The 13262-nt window shown below is 30.9% G+C and overlaps 1 protein-coding gene across 1 annotated transcript; it reads right to left on the bottom strand.

Moving 5' to 3' along the window:
- Positions 1-5280: 5280 nt before the first annotated feature.
- On the bottom strand, positions 5281-12533 carry Polr2G (DNA-directed RNA polymerase II subunit Rpb7). Its single transcript, XM_088225619.1, has 6 exons — positions 12382-12533; positions 12072-12181; positions 9020-9179; positions 8658-8708; positions 7219-7356; positions 5281-6300 (listed from the first exon to the last, which is right to left on the bottom strand). The coding sequence occupies exons 1-6, from the start codon at positions 12391-12393 to the stop codon at positions 6250-6252; spliced, it is 522 nt and encodes a 173-aa protein (XP_088081745.1). The 5' UTR covers positions 12394-12533; the 3' UTR covers positions 5281-6249.
- Between the last annotated feature and the right edge of the window lie 729 nt (positions 12534-13262).

Raw genomic sequence — 13262 nt, 5'->3', positions numbered from 1 at the left:
CCAGTATCCTGGACGAGTGGTGTCGACTTGATGTCTACTTTCGAGTAATATTCCTGAAAAAGAAAATCGACTGGAGAAAAGTACGCCTCGTTGTGCAGTGGTTAGGGTGTTGGCCTATCATGCTTGAGGCCCTGGGTTCGATTCCTGGAAGAGTCAACATGAAGTAGATATTTGTTTGCAAAGTAATTTTTCAGTGTCCCAAGATTGCAGTGATAATCCGTGATTTATTTTACAGGTAATCTATAAAAAATGGTTATTAATTTCTACCTACATATAAATACATAATATAAAAGTAATATAATTCTAAATGAATATTTTTTCTGTGGTTCTGTAAAAATCAACTCAAACAACAATTATTACTAACCACGCGATACACGTAGCTTTATTCTACACTATTTTAATACAATACTTGTACAAAAGTTTATTAACAAATACCACAATGATATTTAGCAGATATTTGCATCATAATTTAACTGTCAACACCGAGCACCGGCCGATTCCTTTTAAAATGAATAATGCCAAAAACGGTCACTGCGAATGCCACATGTCCTATGTAATATATACTATGTCGACGGTATCCTATCAAAGAAAAATAGTTCTTCGGAAATAATGTTCGAAATACTAGTTTCCAAATAGAGAATCTTCAAAAAATATGTTTAATCTGCAAGCTTGTTTTACTACTAAAAAAGCTGACATGGGTTAAAGATGGTTAAAAATATAGTGTACTTTTTTTATGTGGAGGAATAAGCTGAAGTAATCAATTAGTTTCATTGTTCACTGCGAACGGTCTAGGCGCTGGGTGCACTTCATATATATTTTATGTAGGAAGGTATAAACGGTGGTGGTGATTTAAAATAAATAAAAAATATTTTAGTTATTTTCGCATATAGATATTTACTATAAAACATTATTATCGAAAGTCAAATAGAATGGTAAGCTGTGCATAATCGCTTATTTTGATTTGATGAATCGCCCCTGCTAGATTGTCGCCTGAAGCATAAGCCTTTATCTTCCTGTAACACATAATCAAGATAGACTGTATGTACTTTCCAATACAGTACTCTATGCACCATCAGGTGCGAATTTGGGTTTGATAATGATGATGAATATTTGCATTTATGTCAAATTTCAAAATATAGTTTATGTATGCAGGCTGTTCTTCAAATTTCGTTTCAAATGGTAGTTATACCATTTTTTAAATGTTCATCATATCGCCGTTAACTCTTTTTTTCTTTGCGCGACTTACTATATTTTTCGTTAATTATTTATATATTTTTTATTCCTAAGACACATTTTGTTAATAATAGTAGTACATTAAGGCTGTAGTCTAGTAAAACGCACGAAAAATTAGGCAATCATCAGATTTTCCCATTTTCATAAGATGTTTTTTTCAATACTGCCTAATTGAAAAAAATAAATAAATATGCATCAGAAAAAAAATTAAGATATTTCTGTTAAAAAAAAATCAAAATTTCATATAACAAAAATATAATTCGTCTTCGACTGGCAAATTACGCCTCTCAAAATTTAGACTTACCTTTGGTACATTATTCTCATATAAAGACTTATTAAAGAAGTATTTAAGCATTTTTTTTAATGTAATTTAAAGATAATAAATTGAAGAAATGGATTAAAGAAGCAAAATTTTCAATTTTTTTTTTTTAAAAGAAATATTAGCATTTTAAATCACATATATTTTTTATTAAATTCAAATTTGTTAAAAGAAATGGACATAAATGCGTAATTATTTTATCTTTATTTCAATAAATATGTGTTAAAATGTAGTTATCAATCCTTTCAAAAGAATATATATGTAGGTAGGTAGGTATGTCATATTGTTGTGATAATTTTTTAAAATAACAGTTTTTAAACTTTTAATATTAGAAATCGAACACTGATTTGAGTTTACTGAACACTTTATTTTATTTTTACAAATATAAAAAATATAAAAACAAGAGTTTCGTGACAATTGTTTCGCCTTGTTGGGGCATTTTCAAACGAATGTCATAAAATAACAAGGCGAAACAATTGTCACGAAATTTTCGTTTTTATATTAGTAAAATAAAATAAAGTGTTCAGTGGACTCAAATCAGTGTTTGATTTCTAATATTGTAAGTTTAAATATGGAGTTCTACAAAATAAACACCAAATCAATCAATAACAGTTTTTTTTATAATATTTACGCACCTACTCATTCCTTGGCGTATGTAGGTATTACAATAAAGTAAAATATAGAACCCTTTATTTTTTAAATGAAATAAGGATAATTAGGTAGGTAAGTACCAAATCAAAATGTGGAAAAAATGACATTTTAGTATAATATAATATATCACTGCATTTTGGGCTGATTTTGGCATTTTAAAAACGACAGCCATAAGATTTTCGGATTGTTGTAATAGGCAATATTATTGCGTGCTAGATTTTTTAAGAGCACTGCCTGATACCTACAATAATTATTTCAATAATAGGCTCACCAGGGCTCAGAATAAATCATTCAATTTAAGAAAAATAAGAGTGTTCTTCATTAGAAGCACCTCGCCTCGTTCATCAACACAAAATTATTTTAATCATATGATTGATGCTTGCAACATGCTACCTTAATATTAATTAGGTATATTGAAACTAGGAGAGTGTATTGTAATCAGGGTAATCACTTATCAATTATCGAGATAATAACTACAGATAACCGAAATCACAGTTCGCGAGATTCTAAAAATAAAAGTGTATTAATTTATCAAAAGATCTTTTGTTTAACGTGTTTAAACAGGTCCCTAGGTAAATTAACTATATGGCATAAAAACATATGTTTAAAATTATAATATATATAATTTCCCGTAGCACTGAACTATATCAATGGGAAAGAATATATTTATAAAAAAATGTTTTCTTACACACGGTAAAAATTAGATCAATTCGCACAGCAAAGGTTCTCGAAAATGTATGAAAAAAATAATAAAAATGAACGAATTTGAAACGTCACAACTTTTTTTTAACAATAACCAATCAAAATGTGTGATAGATTTTCGGTTTCCGGGTAGCCATTTTTTCAACGTTTAGTGTATTTCGACAGCTACGGGGTTCTACTTTTAAATGGCAGCACAACTGGTGAGTTGACGAAAACTCATGATGTCACGGGCGGATTAGTTTCAAAATTACATAACTTTAAAAAATAGCAACAATAATACGATGCATATAAATATTTGAAATAATTTTTTGCTTAGTTTGATAATCTATTAATATATATTTTATTTATTTTTATTTATCAAGGTTAACTTAGAGAGATTGGTCTACCTTGTGGTTAGAACTTTTGCCTACCATCGGCACTGCACCGTTCAGTACCGTTCACGGAGAGATAGAAATAAATTTATTTAAAACTGTAGGACTGATCATATCATCTTGTATTCAATTATGATATGCAACTATTAGAAACCAATGCAGTGCCCTATGCACCATTGGGTGCAGATACAGAAATAATTATGAGAGTCAACACAATGTTCATTTGCAATTCCACTGAATTATTTAACGATGTCAACTGGTACAAACTTACATTACTTTCAGTCAAAGGAACTAATGATTAAAATTTTTTGGAAATAAAATTAGTAATAAATAGAAATTAAAAAAAAAAACAAAAAAAGAAAATGTTTAAAAAGGCTATAAAAAATGGATAGTCGAGGTAGGTAGAAGTAAAATATATTATTTCATTCAGCCAAACCAATTTTTAAATATCTATTCCATTACAATACTTAAGTTATCTAGCCAAGAACTAAACTGGTATATGTAACATTTTTGGCGAAATTGAGTTACGAGCATTATTAATGTTTACAGTGAATAAATTCATACCTCGAGTGTAAAAGCATAGTATGTGCAAATACTGTAGTTTAGAGATATGGTAGTTTAAAATTTCACTTTGCTTGAAAAACTGGGTTTTTGAAATGTATTATATAAAAATCTTGTGTTAATATTTAAATTTAAACTTACATACTTCCCTTTTACACTTTAGAGCTTGTAAGAAATGTGATTGTTTTGCATTTATACCTCGAAAATGAGAAATTTGCACTTACTTTGGTTTTACACTACATATGTTGGTGCGAATTGACTCCTTCAATTAGTTTTTGACGTAATATAAAATTAATTCATTTTGACTATTTCCACATTCAAAATAATTTCCTCATACAATATTGCATTCATTATTTTAAATATATTTTTTTTATCTTTGAGATGCCAATTCCTTCCAACCATCCAAAAAATAATAATTTTTAAAAATTCAGAAAAAAATAGATACTGAAATGATAGGAGCGATATGTATTCATAAATATCCATCTTCAATAGAAAAGAGTAGAAAAGCAGATAATAATGAAGAGATGGGAAATATTTCTACAGTCATGATACAAGGTTGCTGTATAGTAAATCTTGGATAGTGGAAAGCAGATGAAACAGAAGAGCCCAAGGAGAGTACATACGTTTGTTAAGAAGGAGACATTATGAGGGTTCTTTGAAAGAGGTAAGCCATATTTGAAAATATATTCTAAATAGATAATTCAAGCACAAGGAAATGATAAATCCTATTAAAGCTCAGACACTGAAGGTATAAATGACGCCATCTTCTATAACTTTAAAGTTTGAGATAAAATATCTACTTTTATAAGATAAATTCATTATTGCTTAATTTATCACTCACAAGCTTCTTGATATGAAAATAAAAAAAGTGTATTAAAACTTTTTTGCATCTGACTATAAATAATTATTGTATCTTTCATCTGAAGATGAAAGATTCTGTTTTACATTTTAGAATGCTATAATTATTTCATATTATGAAAACAAAAATATTTTTTAAAGATTTCAAATATTATGAATATCAGTAGGGCCACAATAGATCTACACGGGTCGCAGTTATGTCAGGAGCTTATTTAGCATTGAGCCCCATCATTAAGGATGATTACAGTGGGAATTACCAAGGTATATCTATATAAAGTTAAAGTTAAATTCACCCGGCGATTTCTTAGACAGTTGTTGGAGAATATAATACTTTAGAGGCCAATAAACTCATCTATGTTAAAGTCATGTCTTTGGTGTCCGATACATATTTTATGTTTTCGAGATTACCGTGTTTCTCACACATGCATTTGATTTAATTCAAACATACCTATAGATAAATGAGAATATACATTAGTCACTGTTTTAATAGTAATCTTTGAAGGACTTGTTGGGGGTTTGCTAAACAAATAGTACAAAGGTAAGAAAAACGAAATTAAGATAGCAATGGAAAAAATAAAACAATTCTTTTTAAACTCAGCTTATTCACTTTTTATTATAGAAATAAAAGACGGGATATACACTTTAATCGACAAATTTGGAAAAGCCAGTGACCGGTTATGTTTATCACGGCCAGGTCATGTTTACTTACAATTAAATCTGTGGAATTGTGGCAGAAGATAGTTGGAGTTATTCAAATGGTGTTTTTTGTTCATCATTACCTAGAAAACGGAATTTAAAAAAACCTAAAATGCATATTAATGGCACAACAGTGACAATATCAGCCTCTGCAACTGAAATTAACAGATTTAACATAGTGTCTTTATTTAACCTTTATGCCAAATACTTTATTCAGAATAAATTTAATAATAAACATACAATATTCCGAAAAGGTACCAGAAGATCGTAGATAAAACCAATTGTTAAATAATTTCTGTCAATAATTTAAATGTGACCTATTTTACAGAAAGAACTGTATTAATGCAGTGTTTTTGTTTGGACAGTTTGGCTAACAATAATTTAACTTCTGCTATTTGCTGAACAAAAACATGTTATGTATATAAATGATAACATACTTGTTGTAATGTTTGGGTTCAAGTAAAGTAGATTTAAAAGAGAGTGTAGGGGTAAAATGAGATAGCGTCTAATTACTGGCGAAAATATTTTTTTCACACATTTCTACATCTAAATAAGGAGACAGAAAATAATTTATAAATTATTTAATATGGTACAGTACATTGAAATAATAATTTAAAACAAAAAACTCAAATTTTGGCAGTCGACATTATTTATGAATTTTTTAAATTAAAATTAAAATTGCTTTTCCTGGTGCCAGAAATAACTGCAGAGTTGTCACACGTGTAACATTTATTTTGTACTCTTCTGCTGCATATACATTATACAAATTACGTTTCTCCTTGTTTCTCAGCTATGCCATATATTATTGGTCTCATCATTTCCATGCTATCCTGTAGCAATGACAATGTGGAAGAATAATCAATTTCCCATCAACCCGAGGTAGTCATCCATGAGAGTTCCGATCGCAAACTAAAAATACAGATAATGACAAATAAAATACTTCAAATGATTAAAATAAAAGATTTAAAATAATATGTTTGTGTGTGATTGTTTTTAAAAATTCTTCAACTCAATAACCATCACTATTCTCAGTAGAGTTCGGCATGGAAAATGGAACATCAAACTACACTATCCTTACATGTTTCTGTCATAAAAATATAAGAATTCAACAGTCATAAAAAACATAAAACCATATTCTGCAATAATTCATATAAACTTCAGTGAAGTATATGAACTTTTGAGTTTTAGGATTAAGGTTGTTATGCAGATTATCACAACGTTTAAATTAGTTATGGAGGTGAGAGATTGTAATGTTTATTTTTTTCCATGTGAAAACATCTGTTTGACAAGAGAAAACCAATATTTTTGAAGAGTTATACCTTTTTAGAATTGAAATAGTGTTTTTTTTAATATAATGAATAGTATTGAGTTTTTCTACTGACATTTCTTGGTGGATCTGCATTTTCATTATAATAATAAAAATACTTTATAGTTTTATTCCACTTTTATTTATAATTTTTTATAAATTTTTTAGCAATGACCAGGTTTCGTCGTGACCGACATCGTCAGACTGGTAATTATAATAATGAATAATATAACTCAAAACTTAAAATTTTTGAGTTATTGCTCTATGGAACTGACCCATTAATATATGAGTTTGGCTATTATTTGGCGCAGACTGTAGTGAAAATGTGATTCTTTCTGTATGATGTAATACCATCTCAACTCTATTTTTTTAATCCAACAATACAATTAGTCCTTTATGTTTCTCGGAGAAGCGTTAAGTTTATGAACTAAAATCCCATTGGTCACATTGAGAATAAAGAAACAGAAAGTTGGACATTGTTCAGTTTCAAAATATTTAAGCTTTACAGATAGGTTACTTACGATTCCCGTAGCATCCACTCTTGTTCCAACAATCTTTAGTCTGATCTCATCTTCTGCCTGTATAACCACATCTTCCTCCTTGGTCATGTAACATGGAGGATTCTGGTTTGGACAGAACTGCATATCCGCAGGAATAGACTGCAAAACAAACAGCTAATAAGTTTGTAGTGTGGAAAGACCGAGGTCTCCGTTGATCATACTGTCTGCCACTCATAAACACTGCTGTTCCATAGTTTGGACTGTGGAAAGACCGAGGTCTCCGTTGATCATACTGTCTGCCACTCATAAACACTGCTTTTCCATAGTTTGGACTGTGGAAAGACCGAGGTCTCCGTTGATCATACTGTCTGCCACTCATAAACACCACTGTTCCATAGTTTTAAAGAAATTGTTCACATTTTTTTAAATCACTAAAGCGTTTTGTTCTGTGTCTGCCTGCTGTTTAAATAATAACAAGTTTTTTTTTTCAACTAAAATAAAAATAAAGCAATCATAGAACCGAGTTGTGGTCCCGTGGTAGTGTTGTGGACTTTCATATCAAAGGTCTGAGGTTCAAATCCCACTCTACCACTATTTGATTCCCATTATTCCAACATAAGTTATTTACAACTTTTTTTCTATTCAAATGGTCTGAAAATTGAAGTATTTGGATAAATAACAAGAACTCAAATAGAACTTCAATATATATTTTCCAATCGGTTGGTATAGTTAAAAATTCCTATAAGTGCCCCATTGTTGCGCTGCAAGAATACTTGTTAATCTAAATTTTATTAAGAGACAAAATGATCATGTTCTTTTGACCAGTCTTTTTTTTGGTTGGCTGGAAGATATTGCTTTTAGCAATAAGTCTGCCAAAGTACTAATTTTTTGTACTTGAAAAATTAATTAATTTGTGGGATTTAGGTTTTTGAGTGTTGATTGGAGTACCTACCCCAGTTAGAGATTGACAGAGATGACATGAGGTTGCTGTTTAATGCGTATTTATTACATGGCGAATTAGATACAGCACTTGGTTGCGTAGCGGCGATGATGGGTAGAAGAAACTGCACTTGAACTACATGCTGGAACTGAGTGAAGTTGTCGAGCTGGATTAAAGTGAACTGAACTTGTTGGCTGACTGACTGGGATTGCGTCTTGTGGTCTCTTTAAAGACGACGTTCCTTTGTAGTTAATTTCTTCACGGTAGGGACAATGTGAATGTACTGCAGAACAATGCTCCCGGTTTAACGTGCAATACCATAAGAGTTGCATTATACGAATGTATTGGGTTCGATATAAAATGATGACATTGCATCGTCGGTCATTAGTCTACTTCAGGTGAACTAATTTGACACGTGTGTGTCATCGATTATGGACTATGGACCCTACAAATTTGTTAATCGAGAACCTAATTTTTTAATAGTAATGATTTCTTTAATAGTAACATAATGATTACTTACATGATGTGATATAAAGCAGGAAAGGGGACCAATTTCTGCAAACATTCCCACCTGAAGGTAAAATATATTCATGAATATTCATATTAAAATGATAATTGGAATGAAACTTCAGTGAAATAAAGACCAGGGACATATAATATCCGCAAAACAGTTTTGAAAACATAATAACTACCTAGGAAGAAAATCCAGCCAATCTGCAAACATTTGGACACACTCAAAACATTGTCGGCATTCAAAATTAATCATAAATCTCCATTGAAAATTGCCAGCAAATTGCCAATATACTTTTAAAAAAATAGCATTAATTACATTATATAAAACCTTGTAAACTTCACAAATAAAATAAAATAAATAATACAAACCTTATTGACTTGTGTAACTATAGCATCCAATACTTCTCCCTTAAAAGGCCGGAAAACAATAGCCTTATACTTTACTGGATACACAACAAACCCTTGACCTGGTTGGATTAATCCCGCGCCAATATTGTCAATAGTTGTAACGGCTATAACAAAACCATATCTGTAAAAAATAATATAAAATTAATACATAAACTTGATATGTCTCAACTCAGCGCACTGTGGAGATAGAACATCTCACGCGATATAAGTTCATTTTGGAATTGTGACTGAAGGCGCTGTGGGAAAACAAATTAGTAAAAATAATTTTAAATCACATATTATGTGATACGTCGAAAGGTAAAACGGGTTTCCATGAATATCAATCAAAGGCAATTTCTTAGTATGTGAATAAGTACAGTATGCTGCTAACTCTTGTGTGGCTGTAGTAATTTGTATGAAAAATAGAAAATTTACTGAAACCGTGGCTTAGTAAGACAGATCACGCTTTGTTGCGGCCAAATCATATAACAGAAGAAAAATTATAGTTCACTTGTAACCTAACTTTGAGAATGCGTTTTAACAAAATATTGATTAGAATTTGTAAGGTTCGTTAAGAGTGCGTTCAAAAAAAATTTATACACAATAACAAAATGGTGAATTTGGGATTTCAATTCCAGGGCTGAATTGGACAAATCAAGCGTAATAAATATGCATTGCCAGTATTTTTGATCAGGAAATGCCTGTGGTTTCAATACATTTTAATTTATTCTGAAATTACCAAAATGTCATTTTTTTATATCCATTCCATAAGGCACAAATTATGTTCATGCAAGTCAATCTAGTTTTACGTTTATGTTTTTGATGAATTTTTGATAAAAAAAAAACAGTGAAATATCGATTCGTCTAGTGCATTTTTTTCAGGAGAATGTTTTTTCTTTCACCTGTAAAATCATTGATTTTATACGGCCGTTTTATAAATAATCAATTGCACTGAATTTATCCAACAAGACATTTAATAAAAATAGCATTTAAAGTGAAAAATGATCACTTAAACCAGCCAATGACAGGTCATAATCCCTATATGTCTAGACCTCTATATTCCTTATTAAAAAATATTTTTTACCTCAATAAATATTTTATTTCAAATCGCACGCAAAACCTCTTGCATGGTAGGCAAGAGAACTGGCACTCTAAATTACGCACTTAAAATATACACAAATAAAAACACCCTGAGCGTCTTTTTTTTTAAATATAAAATAAATATTTGCATTCTTATGATTTACCTAAATATTTTGATTTTGGGGTTCAACGAGTTGTGAATAACCCACCATCAGAAAATGGGAATCAAGTTAGAGTAAAGTGGTTCGAACCTCGGACCTCCTGACCCGTGAGTCCGAAAAACTATGCCGCGTTGGGAAAACGAGGTTCTAGGTAGATTCATAATTTTTTTGAGACATGAAAGTTTGAAATGAAGACATTATTTTATCTTATATTTTTTATTAATATTGTCTTAATGAACTTAATCATAATTAAGGATTGATTGTGTTTTTCTTTAAAATTTTGATGCAGATAGAACCGATATTTATATTTATATATTTATTTATTTACACCTTTTATCTAAAATACAATTTTACGTTCACTTTACCCAGCTAACAAGGGTACATACCCCGTTCCAAGCTAGGCAATTACATTCTAATATATGATAATAGTTAACAAATTAATTAGAGAGTTTAGACTAATAAAATATAAACTTACTCGTATACACATTTTGATACATATACAATATATATACACACATACACATATATACACATATAGTTATCGAAGTACGGAGTGAGCGGAAATCTGACACGAGCTATTGCTTCTCTGTATAAAGACAGCACAGCATGTGTTAGGGTAAACGGATCATACACATCGTGGTTTGACATTCATAAAGGAGTGAAGCAGGGATGTGTGATGTCACCAAGGCAGTTCAATGTGAATATCGATAACTGCATGAAAGAACACAAAGGCTTAAGAATGGGAGCAAAAATGGGTGATATAAATGTCAATTGTCTTTTGTATGCTGACAATGTCGTACTTCTTGCTAACAACAAAGAGGAACTACAAGTCTTGGTAACAAAGGTCTACGATGTATGCAAGGGAAGCGATTTGCTGATGAATGTCGATAAATCGAATGTGATGGTTTTTGAAAGAAATGAAAGTATGGCTAAATGTGAAATCACTGTAAATGGAGTTATACTAAAACAAGTAGAGGAATTTGTGTATCTGGGAAGTATGTTTACTAGGGATGGAATGGCTGAGAAAGATATTGAAAGAAAGGTGAGTGCCGGGAACAGAGTGAACGGTGCACTTAAATAAACCTTGGCAAATAAATGTTTGTCACAAGAGGCAAAATTAGCAGTTCACAACGGAGTCCTGGTCTCGACCCTGATGTATGGGAGCGAAGTATAAACTTGGAAAAACAGGGATTAAAGTAGGCTAAACGCTGTCGAAATGCAATCTCTCAGGCGAATGTGTGGTAAAACTATGTACGATAGATGCACAAATATTGAGGCTGAGACAAGCATTATCGACAAAATCAAGGAGCTCTGTGCTGGTTTGGAAATGTAGAACGAATGGACAGCGAAAGAACGGCTAAGAATATTTACAATGCGAATGTTGATGGATGCAGAAATAGAGGAAGACCGAGAAAGACATGGCATGACCAAATCCAACAAAAGCTTGAAGATGGACATGTCAAAAGTCGGAATAATCGGCGCGCGTGCATGAGAAGATGTATGAATGTAGAGGAAGCGAGATCTGTACGCAAAAATAGAGTGTTGTGGCGTTCTATCCTCTATTCCCACCCTTACGGGAAACGGCGGGATGGTTTGTTGTTGTTGTTATATATACACATGTACATTCAAATATAATTAAAGTTCAATGTAAAAAGCATGTTTTGTTAGATAGATCCCTGTTCCCCAACGTGACTAGTCACCGGACCACAACCCGATTCAAATTTAATATGGACATTTAAACTAAAGGGCAATGGTGAGTGTTCATTTAGTCAAATGGATTTGTAGACACTCACTTTCCTGTACAAGTTCCTTCTACTTCAGAATACAACTTTTGTTTTACTGTTTCCAAGAGTTGGAGGCCAAAATACCGAGGGTGTAAGAGTATTTCATGTTCCAGTGATATCTGAAACAAAAACAAGTATTTCAGTAACAAGCTTATTTACGACAAATCATACTATAATATTGGTTTGTAGAATCACTGGCTCCTTGTCACATTATTAAAAACAAAATATTTGCGGTATTTTTATGAAAAACAATAAAATGCCGACTGTCAACAGAAGTAAAAACTGTATATACGTAATAATATCAATGTCTAAAACTTACGTGATAAAACATTTTTATTTTGTTAGGTTATCGTGTGTCCGCTATAATGCAGGCATTCAAATATTTCGTAAAAAGAAAAATATTATGAAAAAAGCTAAATAAAGTACAACGCGGCAGCGGCGCGTCAGGCTTTTTTGAAAGATGACAACCACAGACAAAATTGTTGTTTGACATTTCATAACAATGTCGCCATTCGCCATAAAAATATTATTGAGTTGCTGTAGCTAAATAATACTTACCGCCGCACAGATAGGTATTTTGGTATTTATCATAAAAAATCTGGCCAAAATTATTTTAGTGTATAAATCGACTTTATAATATGATCTTGTATGTATATTGTATATTTTATGTATTAAGGATATTTTTTTATTTTATTTTATTAATAAATATATTTCATAAATGGTACATGTTTTTTTTAATCTACACAAATCTGTTTTTTATACATATAACTGTAACTCTCCAAAAAAAGAGACTAACTCTAGTGCTTGGAGAGTGACTTACACTGTTATAGTTATTTGTTTATTTAAATTTATATTAAGTGTTGTATTTTGTATATCAAGTGTATGCTTGTTTTTTTAGGGAAAGGGAATAAAGCAGGCATTTTCAAATAAAAGCATTTTTTAATTATTCAAATATTTAATTAAATAATATCTTCATCAGAATAACATAAATTTTCATCTTCTGATACTTTTTCTGAGAACAGAAGATGCAATGGCAAACTCAGCAAAAGGAATTGCAATGCCTCTTTTGAGAAAGCATTTTTATTCCATTTTTTCGTAGGTCGCGAACATGAAATGAATAGAACCGAGCTTAACAATAATCTATTAAGAACATCTTTATTACAATGTTCTAGAGAATTTTCTGGAAATTTTTTATCTATA

The sequence above is a fragment of the Micrasema longulum genome, unplaced genomic scaffold, assembly GCF_059751315.1.
Source record: "Micrasema longulum isolate JH-2025_06_02 unplaced genomic scaffold, ASM5975131v1 h1tg000376l, whole genome shotgun sequence".
In the NCBI taxonomy this organism is placed as follows: Eukaryota; Metazoa; Arthropoda; class Insecta; order Trichoptera; family Brachycentridae; genus Micrasema; species Micrasema longulum.
This window is presented reverse-complemented; position numbering and strand designations above follow the sequence as displayed.